The sequence below is a fragment of the Henckelia pumila genome, chromosome 4, assembly GCF_033568475.1.
Source record: "Henckelia pumila isolate YLH828 chromosome 4, ASM3356847v2, whole genome shotgun sequence".
Taxonomy (NCBI): Eukaryota; Viridiplantae; Streptophyta; class Magnoliopsida; order Lamiales; family Gesneriaceae; genus Henckelia; species Henckelia pumila.
The window spans coordinates 73663655-73679431 of NC_133123.1; the positions used below are offsets into that span (position 1 = coordinate 73663655).

Genomic DNA, 15777 nt, shown 5'->3' on the forward strand with positions numbered 1-15777 from the left:
GAAATAGTTAGAAAGCGGATGAATTATCTAATGATGAACAAGCTGTAACTCTCTAATAGTAACATCAATAATCTATTTCATGTTATTTATTTTATATTATCAGCAAAATTATTCTTAGTGTGTTCCTTATTAATAATCATAAAGTAATTAATTTATTTTTCTGTGTATAAATTATTGATGGTATTTTTAAAACTAAAGTTTCATATATTTTATTAATAGTAATAATAATAATTAAAAATCCTTTTGAAATTTTTTTTTATTAAAAATGATCATGTTTTTATTCTTTTGAAATTTTTTTTTTAAAAAAAATGATAGCATGGAAAGTTGAAACAAAAAAATTAAGGAGCCGGGGTCTTGGTCCCTGTTTTATAACAATTTTTTATTTTGTTTTTTGTTTTTCTTGATATTTTTGTACATTTCATATTATTTGTTTTTTTATTTACATTTTAAAAAACCAACTTGACCACATATTTACTGTAATTTATAATATATTCAACGGCAAGTTGAAAATGATATTATATAACCAATGAGTTTAATGTGTTTTTCAAAAATATAATTATATCTTCAGTATATGAGCAGGTCTCATGTAAAACGAGTCAATCCATCTCATATTTACATTTTAAAAAATGATATTTTTGAAATAAAAAATAATATTTTTCTTGAGTCAGGATAATAGGAAATCCGTCTTACAAATTGATTCGTGAAAATGTCTAACAAGAGTTTGTACGTGTGTGTATATGTATTCGGACATTTGGTTGTTGAATTTTTTTTCAAAAAAAAAAATGCAAACACTAAATTCTCAACTTTACAATTTCATTTACTGATGACTTGTATCCTTCTGTTTATAAGGTTCGTCTATGAGTGCGCCGCAAAGTACACTCGTATCTCTATTTTGCTATGAAAAGCACCTTTTCAAGAGAGTGATACCTCATATGAAAGCCAGTTCCTCTTCCAGAAAGTCAGACAAAACTATCTATCTATTTGTAACACCTACCTGAACCTTGATCAATTTTTTGTGAAGATAGTATCACGTCATCTCCTTCGTCCAGCCCTCTTCACGCCTATTGTAAAATCATCACGATCGTCGTCACTGCCATAATTAGCGTGATCTACAGTAGGAAGTTTCAGTCTCTCAAATATTTCATCAAGAGATTCAGATGATGAAACTGAGTCATGAGAGTCTTGAACTTGTCGTAGAGGTATGAATCTTTTCGCCTCAATATTGGACTTTAGGCTACGAAAACCTGTCTTCAATGATTCCCAGGTCGAAGCTATTCCAGCAGATGGTTTTGCTGGAAGTGGCAGATTACAGTTTTCAGTAACTTCTGAAGTTGTCGAGTTCAAGTTCGGTTCTTGTTCAATGGGGTGTGATCTAATGCCTGTATACTCTTGGTTTATGCCATTTTCCTTAGCCTCGTTTTGAAACACGGGCTTTAAAGATACTGAGCGAGAATGCTGACCATTATCTGTTGTTAGTGACGACATCTGTGTTTCGTGTGAAACCTTAGCCAGAAAAGATCCAAATTCAGATACGTAGAGCAGAGGATCACTGTGGATAAAAAGCATTTGCCCCCCTACAATATTATATGAAAAATAGACACGAAAGCTTTGGCAATTCGGAATATATTACTAAAAGTCACATGTCTCTATGCATATCGTGATTCTTTTTTAAATTTTTTGCTACCTCTGACGACTAAAATGCACCTCTTTTTTAGAAAAAAAAATATAAAATACACCTCTTTATCCTATTATAATTGATTATTTCTTTTAATCTTCTTACATGTATAATCCACAGGTAAATGAACCATCAAATTTAATTTAGTAGAATAAAGGTGGGGAATCTCAGTTAATTAAGACGGGAAAAAGAACTTGAATCCATAAATTGATGCAAAGATTATAGGGAAGTCAAATACACTTGACTAGATACGAGACTTTAAAGAGCTTTTGCATACCGTGCCTTTGTAACAAGATTCAAGATCTATGGTTGCATTGCTGAAACTTCTTGCTAAAGGAACAACAAGTTCACCTACTTTATGTCCTTCTTGAAGCCAAGAACGTTCTGAGACCAAAAGGGACACCATAAAAGAGCTCAAATTGTTCATTTTTCTCATAAAAACTCATGAAACATAAGCACAAGAATTAAAGGGGAACCTATACTGCACCCACCTTTCTGCAAGATAATTAAACCAGATGGATCATATCCGTCTAAATCATCTGATTCTTCAGCATGAAATTTGAATATTTTCCAGTTTCCAAGGTAATCAACAATGCGATCAAAGAAATTGCTTGCGATCAGGATGGTGTATATGACCATAATTAGCGGATATATTTTATTGAATCCTTTTCCGAAGAAAGGAACAGCATCATCAATATTTCCCATTCTCTGTAGATATAGGACTTTGTTATTACTTTGATTATTATAAAAGGGATATATATATTCATTTACCTTCTCAAATATAGTCTTGGCACCCATTTCAAGATGAATGAGGTTGAGAAAATTGTATGAGATTGGAGGAGCATAACGAGCAACCATCCTTGAAAATTAAAGATAATTTATCAAATGCATGTCACATGAAGAACGAGGAAATGAAGGGTAATTTTTTTTTCTTTTTATAAGAGAAATGAAGGGTAAGTTCATGTACGTACGAGCATATCATAAGCAAACTAACGGAACTTGTCTGTCTTGGAGTCAGGGAGTAAAACGTCAGCATTCCAATCTTGAACAGAGAATAATATGTGCAGATACACATGTACATTAGGGGGATAAATGCAGCAACCTGTCAAGGGATGAAAGAAAATGTAAGAATTACAGAGAAAGCAATTTGTAGATAATAAAACACGATAAAATTTACTCAATGATTACATATGATACAATGTGTATAGCCACTCTTCCTTGTATGATCATTTCTTTCTTTTTCCGCAAATTTAAATAACAAGTACCACGCGAAATTGTTTTTATGACAATTGAATGAAGTGGTTAAATAGCTTTCATGTTAACTCATCCTTATGTAACATCACCTCACTTACTAATATGTCAAGAAGTTCACCCTCAACAATTGAAAATCAAAATATTTTCTTATATGCTGTAGAAATAGAAGGTTCTATGCAAATTAAAGATTATACAAAAACATGAAGTCTTTACCTGTACAAGCACTTCATTTCTGTCAACAGTGTTAATCGAGATTGAGAAAATAGATAAATCAACTCCACTAGGAAGAATGGTGGCTTCTGCAAGGAGAATCGCAACTGACATGCAACCCAATAAAACGGCCAAAAGTTTCTGAAGTTGTGTCCTTAACATACATAGCCATATCAACTCTGCGGAAGGAAACATTGCTATGAGCAGCGATCATACTAATATGATTTGGTTACAAAGATATTTATTTTAAAAATGTAGTTAAAACTTAAATAATAGCACTATGGAATTGGCAAGGAAAAAAAACAGTTTGAACAGAAATAATGAGTTCATCAAAACATTAGTACATTGAAGAATATTAGGGTATGGTATAATAAAAAACGTTACTTCTCGTATTACTTGAGAATTGGAGTCCAAGAAATAAAAAAATGATCAAAAGAAAAGAGGTTAAGAGCATAGTGATCACCAATGACATCCAGAGAAGTTCCTAATTTTCCTTCACGTTCTGGTCTAAGGCTTGAAATGTATTTCCTGCAAAATTTTTGAAGTGAGGTCAATGATCAAGCATATGATTTCACTGGTAAAGTGAAACCTAATTTGCAGTTAATAAGCACTAAAGCATATGCTTTGTCATCAATAACATAAATTAGTAGGCAATTCACTTTTTTTTTTGGGAAAAGGTGTTTGTCATATAAGGCTCACTTTCTGCTGTAAAAAAAAATGAATGGTGAGGCAACAAGAATATTATGTTAACTTTGTGAATCCAATTCGGAGAAATCAGATAAGTAATTGTTCCCATAGTAATGTTTGATTAGAAAGGCGTTTGATCAATGACAATACAAATTTAACATTGTTCAATCAAGTTTTGAATTTTGATACATTAGTAAATACATTGTGATATTAATGTATACATTTGAAACAGTATTATCAATATTTTTTGGTATATTTTATACATGCGGTACAGATTACAGGCATGTCATAAATCTTTGAAACCCACTCTAAATTAATTAAAAATATATGAGTGTAAACTTATAGCATCAAAAATCAAAATTAATGCCAGAAATCAAATACTAACTCAAAAAACATCCGTACTCAGGCGAAATGCATACAAAATAAAGAAGTCAAAACATTATCAAGGATGGCAAGCGAAGGTGATTAACAGTAGTCACTGTGTAGTCACAGTGCAATCCGTTATAAGATGTGAAATTTAGGACACTCTGGTAGGAAATAAGGCATACTTCTAGGACATCAGTGTATCTAAATATTGAGTTAGATGAGTAAGAGGAAGCACACCACCCAGTGGAGCTACGATGCTCATAGTTCTTCATCGTGTCCTCTAGCTCTAAAGCTTCCGTGACCACATTCATGTACTCACTGCACTTGTTAATGAACACATAAATAAATTGAGCTACCAATTTGTGCACCTAAAGCAAAAGGTAAGATGGATCGGAAAAAAAAATGATTGGAAACGATATTTGTAATTTTACCTTTACCTTTTATAGCGATAGTACTCCTCACGAGCTTTCTTCAGTCGACGTCTAAGACCTGCCATTGTTTTTTCATCAGTGTCATATTCCATATCATTTCCCCCTAATTTTCCGCCTTGTGGTTTAAAAGAGGGATCTACACTCAGCTGCATTTGATATTTAAAAAATAATAATAGATAATTTCCATCAGAACCGTGGAATATGACATGTTGATAGCATAAACCACCAATGATGCAAGCATTACCATCTGAACCAACATTTTATCAATTATATTCATGCAGGGTCTAAGAGGATCGCGCTTTGACATCTGTTTTGACGTCACTTGAGCAACCTAACAAGTTAAAACATGGCCGTGTTACGACCATTAAAAATCAATAAAAATATGAATGATAGGTTTAAATCAACTTCTTATACATATGATAGCTTTTGTTTCACAACCTTTAATTCAAAGTCCATCTATTTTCATAATGCTATGATGGTTTCATTCTTTGTAGTATATTTTTCAAGTCTAGCTATAATAAAAGTTGTTATGCACTTACAACAATTGCATTTGAGAATTCTTCAAGGGCATCATCAAGTTTGACAGCCATTTTAGCCACTTTCTGTGAAAGGACTTTATGACGTAGTGTCCAATCTGCGTTTTTCCAGACACTTTTTGGAATTTCACTCAAACCGAAACCCAATAGAAAGGCACCAGTAACAAGTCCGAATGTATTTGAGCATGCCATGGCAAAACCAAGAATACTGCCACTCCTGCATTTTCAAAACTTAAAGTATGTGGTTAATATCAGAATAACATAAGATGTACTGACTCTAAACTTTTGATCATTCACGTGAAGATCTATGAAAACAAATGTGTTATGTATGCCTCCATTGCCTGCTACGTAAACATGCAATATGAATAGGCACACTTTCCATTAAAAACAGCAATCATGCAGAAAATTTGGTATCATGAGAAATAATTTCCATGTAGTGTTTTTTAAGTAAAATTTTTATCCACTGACTCATACTTCACAGATTGTATCGTTATAAAGTGGATAAGTAGCATCTTCTCTTAAAAAATTATCAATAAACAATACCCCTGTGATAACTGATCATGAAAATTTGGAAAAGTGGCTAGTATTAACTAAATGTTCTTTTTTTCATGTTTGTTATGCTCTTTCGTTGATTAATGCAAACTCAAAGGGTCATTGGCTGATACTACAAAGCTGCAGTTGCATAACAAAATAACTGAGAGTTTTAAATGTTTAGAATACCAATTTGCAGGAGTTAAATGTATAAAATCCAGAAGTGAGTAGCAAACGCCCAAAACAAGGGAAGTATCAAAACCTTATTCGAACATTATTATTTTGTAAGAGAGAGAAACAAACCAGTTGTTTCCCAAATTAACGAGCAGTATAACTCCACAAAGTGCAATAGAGCCAACACATAAATAGTAGATTAGGTTTACATGAGCACTGGTCCTTAATCTTTCCCGCACAGTAAAGTCCCCAGCATCTTCATAACCCTGAAGTATAGGCACCACAACCCTGCTTAGAGAAATAATTTCATATAAATCTACGAGATACTTTCATTTTTATCCAAGAAGGATTGTGATACGAACACAAAATCCATTCATTCAAAGAGAAAATGCTTAAAATTGTAAATTCAATAAGCCAATCGATTGGAGAACTATAAGTTTGTAGGAAACAAATATAGAATGGCAATAAAAGAAAATACTGGTATGACAGAGTGCTAACATGCTGTAGATTAATCAGAGAGAAATCATCATCCTACAATCTTTGTATGCTGATAGGATGAAGTAGACTGTTATGATGGAGACTGGAAGCATCGGTAACATACCAAGTAAGTAAAAATGTACTCCAATATGACCAGCTCCAAAAGAACGAAATTCCTCCTTTGTCATGATTAACAATCGTCTGCATGAATTACAAAAAGACGTAAAAATTCAGTGGAAAGACCACGGTTATGAATGATGCAACATTTCTTCCAAGATGAATATTCACCATCTTTAAGTCAGCAGAGATGTGCTTGTAAATTTTAAGCCACAATGAGTAGCTGATACCATGAAGCATATTAGTTAAATAATTGAAGAACAAACTTTCGACTAGGCAAATTTATATTCTAAGTCAATGAAGGCACACAAGAGAATTGAGCTATAGAAAACCAGCACCAAGCAATGATAATCATCGCAAAAATTTTATCAAATTAAGGGCAAGTTAACTAAGAAATAAAGATCTAACTAGATGGATAAGCAGATCTGAGGAATCTTTACCGCATCATCGATTCTTTTCATGCAAGAAGTGATTGCACTTGTTGAATTGGACACATCTGGGCCAATGCAACTTTAAAATACCAATTAACTGATTAAGCCACTCTAACTCATACATAATGCATGGACAGGATAACCAAACTGATTTGAGAATGCATCAAGAGTGTCAAATCACAAAATAATAGAAGTTAAAGAAATTTAAAATTGTTAGATTGGCTCAAGTTACTATCCAATTTTATTAATCCACACATCCACAAACTTCGCAATCTTGTTTTTTGGCTTATATGGCATGTGATGGATACCCCAGAGCTCATGATCAAATATGCCTGTCCTGTGTTAAAGGAAGAAATGGCTCAGAACATCTCTGAAACTACCAGTTGATCTTTTCAGACTTCTCTATAATATCTGCAACGACCCAATTTTGACATTCACTGGTTATATTCACTTCCTACTTGTGACAAATTATTGCATACAAGAAAAGTGCCAAAGGCAGCATGAGCAAGCTAGTGGTAACTTCAGACGACTTCAAGACTTTTTCCATAAATGATTCTTCAACATGATTATCAGCTTCGTCCCATAAAACTATACAGTAGAAGCATGACGGTAAAGTTGGGGCGTTGTCACAAGAAATGGTGTGTTTTTCTGTGAAAGTTTCATACCATGTTACACATATGTTCCATCCACGGGGTTGATAACCAATTGATCAAAAATTTCAGTGTGGTCCTACATATCAAAAACTCTATATTCTATTCTGCTGTCGATCAAACAGGATAAATTTCACTGGGTAAGGCATGAATTTCATATACAAAATATCACTTGATAATGAGTCTGAATTATCATCCCTAGCCAATAAAATTGCCGCATTTTTAGACAATGAACTTACCATAACATCAATAATATATCCTTGATTTTTCTGCTAATGAAAATAATGAAGAACCTCTATTTCTCATCAATCTTTGTATATTTAACCAATCAAATGGCTGCCACACTTACCAAGCAACAGGAAAAAAAATGAAAAATTTAATCCTACAACATATCCACATCACCCAAGCGCAACATCAAACAAAAAATAAAGAAACAAAAGAAAATTGCAAAAATAACAAAACCAAAAAGACAAACAAACTAATGATCCATAGCTTATCAACCCACGTCATGAAACAGCAACATCATATATAACAACACCCATAGATGAAAAGAAAACGTACAGCCCAGATGTCAGCCGGCACGAGAATGATGATTGAAAGGGAGCAAAACCAGGTGTATCCGACGGTGAAGCGGACGTAGCTAGCCACGTCTGGGCCCGCAAAGTACCGTAGCGTTACCCCCACCATCCCCATTGTTAATGGTAACGACAGCAAATAAAAAACCCACATTATCGGTTTTCTCGATTTCAAATCTCCTCTGTTTTCTTGCCCATTAATGCTTTGGGAAAATAACAAGATTGCAGATTGGAGGAGATGGGAAATTCTTGATTCCAAGTTTCATACGCTTTTTACGTTACTATTATTGTTATATGTAACTGGGAGGCTGGAAGTTGTAATTTTCACCCTAATAATAATAATTTTGTCGTTAGATTTTGATTTTCTATGTAATTAAATTTCAATTTTAATTTTACAATTTTTAATCTGGACAACTTTGATTATTTTTAATGGTAGAAGTTATCGTTTGGTTTGAGTGATAATAAATAATATATAGATAAATAATATAATGCAATAAAAAATAAATAAGAAATGCTAGTTAATATAATATTTGATTTGATTGATATATTAAGATCAAGGAGTGGTCCTGAGATAAAGGCGAATAAAAAAATTGGTCATTTCATTAACTTGAACAGTGATATAAAATATATATATATATATATATATAAACTAATAGAATATTATTATAAAAGTAAACCATAATATGTAATTAACGAAATTATACATCACAAACGTTCTATATTGTTTCTCAAAATAACTTATTCAAAAATTATTTAAAATACACTCTTCTCGTATTTTTTGAAGCAAATTCGACATTTTTTTGTCATTTTACGTACAACGAATAATTGTACAAGAATAAAACTATTTTTTTAACTAAACTCATGTGCAATATAAAATAGTAATAAATAATGAGCTAAAAACGAACAAAAATAAATATATATAGGATAATAATAAATTAGCGTAATATGAATTAATAACATAACAATGCAACATTGAATTAGTAATTAGTAAACGAAGAAAATGAAAAAAAAAATGTTATCTTTGTTTGTAAAATTACACAATTTCAAATTTGTAATATGAGTAATTGTCATGGTTTAATTGTATAATAAGTAAAAAAAATTGACGATATGCCTACCTATAAAGCAATGAAGGTCTGCGATAAATTTTCGTGCTTATAATAAATTATTTTCAGGGTCACATAAAAAAATAATATGAAATTAAAAAAATTTGGGGGGATACGAGAGTTTGTGGTGATTTAACCCAATCGAAGCAAAAATTTTGCCATAAAAATCATTTTTTTTGTTTTATATATAATTTTTTATTAACTAAAATTATATAATTATTAATATAAATACTAATTTAAAAATAATTAGGGACCCGTCTGAAGGTGGGGCCCTGGGCACCGCATGGCCCGCCCTACCTCAGGGCCGCCCTGATTATAATTTATTTCATTTGACTGATTAAATTTTATATAAAAATGATAAATTATCATTTGTCATTTAACAATAAATAAAATATGATTAATATTATTAATAAGGAGTAATATAATAATTTAAATTCAATGATTTGATTGATTTATAATATATAATTAATTATTTTATTGATGTATAATATATAATTAATAGATGGATAAATAATATGACAAGAAGAACTCGAAATCTGATAAGATAAGTTATACATAGATTAATAATATATGTTACCAAACGGTAACAATATACCATTAATGATGTTCATCTGCAGAGATATTGATCACCGGACACATGATTTGGATAATACCCATGGTGTAGGATCTCATTAACCATTTTTAATTAAGAACTAGCATCTCTTGCACGTGATGCGTACATATACATATAAATTTTTTATGTTAATTAATTTTCATGTTACTTTTAGAATTCATATGATTAATTAAATATTCAAAAGTTTAAGAGTGATAATTATTTAATCTAAAAATTTAAAATACAAACAAAGATAGCGAATGTCAATTTAGTAAACAAGATAAAATCTAATAGTTAAAAAAAAAAGAGATCATATAAAATGGCTAATTTATCTAATAATTTTAGTTTAAAATACAAACAAAGATAGCGAATGTCATTTTGGTAAATAAGATAAAATTAAATGGCTAAAAAAAGAGGAGATCATATAAAATGACTAATTTGTCTAATAATTTTGGTTTTGTATAGAATTAAATTAGGATATAATCGTAATTTTCGTCTCAAGTTTCATCAATTAATTGAAAGTTAGTTAATTAAAGGCTCTCTACTATAATAATATAGTAAAATATTGATAATGACACTGTACATATCAACGTCACATCAGAATTGCATCAGTTTCATATGAGTGTGAAGTCGAAAAATGACTAAAATTTAAAAAAAATAACGAACTAAAATTGAAATTTGATAATATAAAAGACCAAAATAAAAAATAATAATAATGATAGAGATACTAATTTTCTCTAAATGATAGAAAATAAAAGTTTTCGTTTTAAATTTTCTCAGCATATTTATTTCGATCAAGTTTTTATCATAAAAAATCCAAATCTCAGGTATATAATTTATTTCAGTCCCAAAAATTCCCAGATGTATTTGAACATCTAAAACTAGTATTTTAAATTTAACCACTATGAAAATATAATCAATTAATTAACTTACTATAGGATCGAGTCATGGACTCGTAGCAAATAAAATTAAAGTAAGAGATCTAAATGCACGTGAGTTAATTTCATAGTGGGAAAAGTTTTTTTAACAAGTAAGTCTTGAACTCAATATCTCGTTTCAGACTTAAATCGTTGATGTCAGATGAGCTGTAAATTATCGGCTGGATTGAGAAATTAATAATAATAAAAAATTAAAGCAGAAAGAAAATAAGATAACTTAATTTAAAATAAATAATATGTAATCATATTTCTTGAAGTTCAATGCCAACATTCATTTCAATTTAGAACCGATGACCTTGGTTATTCATCCAGGGTAAATGCAAATTTTGTTATCTTTGATTCATCTAATCACACCAATCAAATAGACCCAAAAGTAATTAATACATACATAGATTGATATATACGTATACGTATAAATGGGATATAGTATTTTCTTGCGAAATACATTAAATATTTCTACGATAACGATATTCACATGAACATCTTGCGATAACGATATTCACATGAACATCTTGCGATATCCATAAGATGTTTAACATGTAATTTCATAAATCAAAATTAATATATATTATACTCGAATTTAATTCAAAATTTGGGGAGGAAGAGTTAGAGGACAAGCTTAGCAGCAGCAGGTGCAAGAATTCTAGTAATCACCAATCCAACAGCTAATGCTGCACCAAATACAGTGTGCAATCTCACAGACAAATACTTTGACATGAAAATCTTTGATTTATCCTGCAAATTTCACAAATAAACGATATTAAGTAGAATCAAAATTTGAATTACTATTGGAATGCGCAAACATGCATTAAATTTCAAAATAAATACAAATTTATGTATAATAAAATTTTATATTATAAAGAAATTATCATAGAATTATCTTAGTAAATAATTTGATATTGATATAATATATAAATGGAATTTGTGGTCGTATTTGATTCTCGAGATTCTGTCTTATCAAATTTCAAATATTAGTCATGTATTTTTTTTTTCAATTTTAATCATTTTTATCGAACTGTTGATATGACATTTTGCACCTCAACGTTATATCAGCGTCATATTAATATCACATCAACATCACGTCTAAAAAAAATATTAAAATTGCCCAAAAAATAAAACAACAAAGATAATATCATAAGACTGAAATTTGACAATATAAATAATATAAAAATCTCAAAAAATCAAACACACACAATTTTCACATATGTCTAGACGGATAACGTGTAGGCCTGCCAATTCGGATCGCTCCGCCATCACGATGGGTTGAAATAATCCAAAACCCAACCCAATTCATCGTGGGTTGAGATTTAGGCGAGCTAACTCACCAAAAAATAAAATAAATAAAAATATATATGATATTTTTTTTAAAAAAAAATCATACATAAACACTTATAAATGATATGCATATGTAAAAATTCATTAAGCTTATATAAATCATTATAAATAATATAAATTTTCAAAATTAATCATTTATACATAAATTATATAAATATTTTAAGCTTATAAATCATATAAAATCATTTGAAATAATATCAATCATTCAGAATCTATCCACGATATATATTATTAAAAAAATACTAATAATAATATAATTCTAAGAAAGTGCAAAAAAAAAAAAGAAATTGGTGGAACCAGCCCGTGGCTCAAATGGGCCCGTTTCGACCCCACCTCCAAACGAGTGCCAACAACACAACCTAACCCGTTATTTATTAATATATAGCGGGATAAGAAGTGTTGACTCCATAGATCAAACCTAAACATTCAATTAAAACATTGTGGGATTCGAACATACTGACCTTGTGATTCTTCTCGACAAAACCAACCACCAAGTTGGCCACCGGCAGGGTCATAAAACCAAGAATCTGGGGGGAAAAAATTATTAAAAAAACGAAGAAGAAAGAATAATAGTATCTGGGGTCCATTTTAATTAAATATAATGGAAATCAATATACTATTGGAGCATAATTAGTCATTTTTAAGTCGATTTAATTTCGAATCTTATATAAACTTTTCACAATCTCTCATACAAAATCGTCTTTTAACTTGCTCTTAAAAAATCGTTTTTTAACTTGCTCTTAAAAAATCGTCTTTAAATCTTATTATTATTTTATGCAAAAATTAAATAAACTCCGATTAAAACAGTACAATGTCTACCGCAAACACAAATGCCATCTCCCATCAGTTTACTTCAAATTTATTTTGAAATACATACCCTAAGTATATATTTTCTCAAATATCGTTTAAAATTTTTTATTCTACACGTAATTTCTTAGTTTAATAATTCTTTTCATATTACAAAAATAAATTTAAATAAGATAAATATTTATGATAAAAAAAATTTATTTTACTTATTTATTAAACAATTAAGGCATTGTTTGGTTTGATGTATTATTAATCTATGTATAACTTATCCCAATTAATTTTGCCTTATTTTCGTCATATTATTTATCTATTTATTATTTAATAATTTTACATCAATTAAATCAAATAAATAATAATCTATACATCAAATCAAATAATGTATTAACTATTTTTTCTTATTTATTTTTAATTTACATTATATTACTTATCTATGGATTACTTATCCTATCACTCAAACCAAACAGTGTCTTATCTTTTTATGATGAGTAAATAAGTCTTCTATGAAACCACATGTTATCTTACTATCTTAAGAGAGCATCCAGTAAACTCCACGTGTATCGATAAATGTGCACCATTAGATACATTATTGGGGTAGTATACACATCTAACTTAGACGAATGATTATGATTAATGTTTACGATGGAAAATTGTTATTTTAGCATGAAAATAATATTTTTTCATGAGTACGAGTCACATGTCGAAAAAATAGCATAAAAGATGGATGTTGAAAAAGTCATGGTCACATACCACGCTAGGCAAAGGAAGAGCTTGGAAGAATCCAAGAGCCAGTACAAGGGAATAGAGCCCAACGATACCAAATTTCACCACTTTGGAACCTTTATCCGTCCCAAGCCTGACCAAAGGGGACATTTTCTCGACAGCCCTATCCCCGCTGATCTGAAATTCAGGCACAAGCCAATTCACACAAAAATACATGGTACTAAAGAAATAGAAACTAAGTCGAGTCGAGTTGAGTTCGAACCTGATGGAAATGACTGCAGAAAAGGATCAGGGCTGTGGTAAAACCTATCAGAAGTGATGACCAAACAACCGTCCCCGATATCGGCAGCTCACTGACATCGTGGGGATCGATTAATCTACGTTAGGTACGGGTCCTCGAGTCGTTAAATTAAGGGCACGAACCCGAAAAAAGGAAAGTAGAGTACCTTGTTCGGCTTTGGAGCAAGTAGAAGGCGATGGTCGAGAGCGGGCCGTATGCCAGCATGAGTAAGGGCTCTCCCACACCAAAGTAACTCAAACGAAACGGTGGACACTGCGCATCACATCATAATTTTATCAGTCACGCAAAAAAAAAAAAACTTATATGAGACGGCATCAAAAAGACTTAACACATTACGCTTTTACCTGGTAAAGGAAGAAGCAAAACGCAGCGAAGGCCGATAGTATTACCGAACGACCGCTTGCAGCTGCTGCAGCCACGCAACAAATGCCGGAGAAACCGATAACAAGCAACGACCACGCGATATTGTTGATGAGTTCGCGACTGGATATATAGATAGTAACATAAGACACACCATCAGTTAAAAATCATCACAGAAACAAAATTTGCTCTAATCAAGAAAATGAAACCTGGTGATTCAAACCTGCCAAAAAGATTGACTACTGATTCTTTCTTATCCTTATCTGCTCCGGTGTCGAAATCATAAACATCGTTGCTGCAGAAAAAAAAAACAGTACACAGACCGATCAAGCCACAGAATCCGAAAAGGGTCATCAGGAACACAGCAAAGCATCAATCTAACCTTAGATTGACCCAAACATTCACGATTACAAAAGACGCCAACGACACCAAGAAGCGCCATAACGAAAACTGGCCCGATTGCTGGAACGCAGCTGCGGATCCTACCTGTTCGAATATCACCAATTTGTTAGAGGTCAATCGATAATATTGAATTCATGTCACAATAATTATATATTATAATAATACAATTGCTGTAAACCTGGACAATACTATACTCAGCCGGCAACATACAATTAAATAAGTACAATGTTTGCGGGAAGCTTACAAGTGCCGGAATCAGAGCAACAGTGTACATAGGTAGTTTGGCTGCTCTCCATATCAAAGTCGATCTCGACAACTCTTCTCCGGCCTCCCTTTCTTCTTCTTCTTCAACCGGGGCGTTATTCAGCAGTATCGAATCTGCAGCCTCCGCAACTTCGGCTTTGCATTTTTGGACGAAACGAGGATGTGTTACTTGTTTCTTTGAGGCCAACAGACCCGTGTAGTACGCTTTTTCGCAGCTTCCGAACGACCTCTGCTTCGGATGTTGCATCGACAAGTTCCTGAATACAAAGACAAGACAAGGAACCCTTTTTGATACTTGAAAACTTGTAGATACTATGAAGTTAAAGAACAGCACAAATGGTACAAACTTTTTAATCCAATTTGTTTGGAAGATAGTGTGGGGGGGAAAAAACAGAGCTTGATTAAGTGGTAATTGTAAACTGGACTTGCCTGGCTATTCTGTGCCTTAATGGATGGTACCCTTCGTTGATCTTGGTGACACCAAATCCATTGTTGGCTTTGAAAACAGCTGTGCCTGCCATTGCTGAAAAGAAGAAGGTGGCACAATTTTGAAAGTGAAGTGAAGAAGATTTGTGCACCACATGAATGTGGTATGATACCTATATATACTTACTTTGCGCACACCATACATCCCATCTAAAGTCTTATTTGGACTGATTCTAATAGGCAAACCACAAAGTGAGTCAAATTTTACTAAAAAAAGCAAATAATTAAACCCATCATTGGGTAAAATATGTAATTGGATCGCTCTATGCTACGTGTATAGCAACACCATTCTCTCTATGTTTTAATATAACATTATCGATCGAGACAAATGTGATAAGTCCATACATATGTAACA

At 31.7% G+C, this 15777-nt stretch overlaps 2 protein-coding genes across 4 annotated transcripts; both read right to left on the reverse strand.

The window, feature by feature from the left end:
* Window positions 1-673: 673 nt before the first annotated feature.
* Window positions 674-8352, reverse strand: LOC140864980 (uncharacterized). 3 transcript variants are annotated; one of them, XM_073269442.1, is made up of 14 exons: window positions 8101-8352; window positions 6466-6542; window positions 5994-6152; window positions 5163-5376; window positions 4868-4954; window positions 4630-4769; window positions 4430-4510; window positions 3603-3667; window positions 3143-3318; window positions 2647-2777; window positions 2447-2534; window positions 2167-2383; window positions 1953-2059; window positions 674-1503 (listed from the first exon to the last, which is right to left on the reverse strand). In XM_073269442.1, the coding sequence occupies exons 1-14, from the start codon at window positions 8266-8268 to the stop codon at window positions 1033-1035; spliced, it is 2181 nt and encodes a 726-aa protein (XP_073125543.1). In that variant the 5' UTR covers window positions 8269-8352; the 3' UTR covers window positions 674-1032. The 3 variants fall into 3 exon arrangements, with proteins under 3 accessions (XP_073125543.1, XP_073125544.1, XP_073125545.1); XM_073269443.1 differs by having other exon boundaries at window positions 6074-6130; window positions 8101-8161; XM_073269444.1 differs by having other exon boundaries at window positions 5994-6130; window positions 8101-8161.
* A 2769-nt stretch (window positions 8353-11121) lies between these two features.
* LOC140863403 (2-carboxy-1,4-naphthoquinone phytyltransferase, chloroplastic-like) lies at window positions 11122-15521 on the reverse strand. The gene is made up of 10 exons (XM_073266804.1): window positions 15366-15521; window positions 14917-15193; window positions 14653-14756; window positions 14494-14565; window positions 14255-14393; window positions 14056-14162; window positions 13872-13962; window positions 13637-13786; window positions 12544-12609; window positions 11122-11482 (listed from the first exon to the last, which is right to left on the reverse strand). The coding sequence occupies exons 1-10, from the start codon at window positions 15455-15457 to the stop codon at window positions 11354-11356; spliced, it is 1227 nt and encodes a 408-aa protein (XP_073122905.1). The 5' UTR covers window positions 15458-15521; the 3' UTR covers window positions 11122-11353.
* Between the last annotated feature and the right edge of the window lie 256 nt (window positions 15522-15777).

Bases quoted from the DNA above. Each gene is read 5' to 3' on its own strand.
- LOC140864980 (XM_073269442.1), bottom strand. From the start codon at position 8,268: ATGTGGGTTTTTTATTTGCTGTCGTTACCATTAACAATGGGGATGGTG. The intron at 3,319-3,602 runs GTGATCACTATG...TTCCTTCCGCAG, and splicing joins AACTTCTCTGGATGTCATTG to AGTTGATATGGCTATGTATG. The intron at 2,384-2,446 runs GTAAATGAATAT...CTATATCTACAG, and splicing joins CCAAGACTATATTTGAGAAG to AGAATGGGAAATATTGATGA.
- LOC140863403 (XM_073266804.1), bottom strand. From the start codon at position 15,457: ATGGCAGGCACAGCTGTTTTCAAAGCCAACAATGGATTTGGTGTCACC. The intron at 14,566-14,652 runs GTTAGATTGATG...TTTTTTCTGCAG, and splicing joins AATGTTTGGGTCAATCTAAG to CAACGATGTTTATGATTTCG. The intron at 11,483-12,543 runs GTCAGTATGTTC...TGAAATTTGCAG, and splicing joins TTGTCGAGAAGAATCACAAG to GATAAATCAAAGATTTTCAT.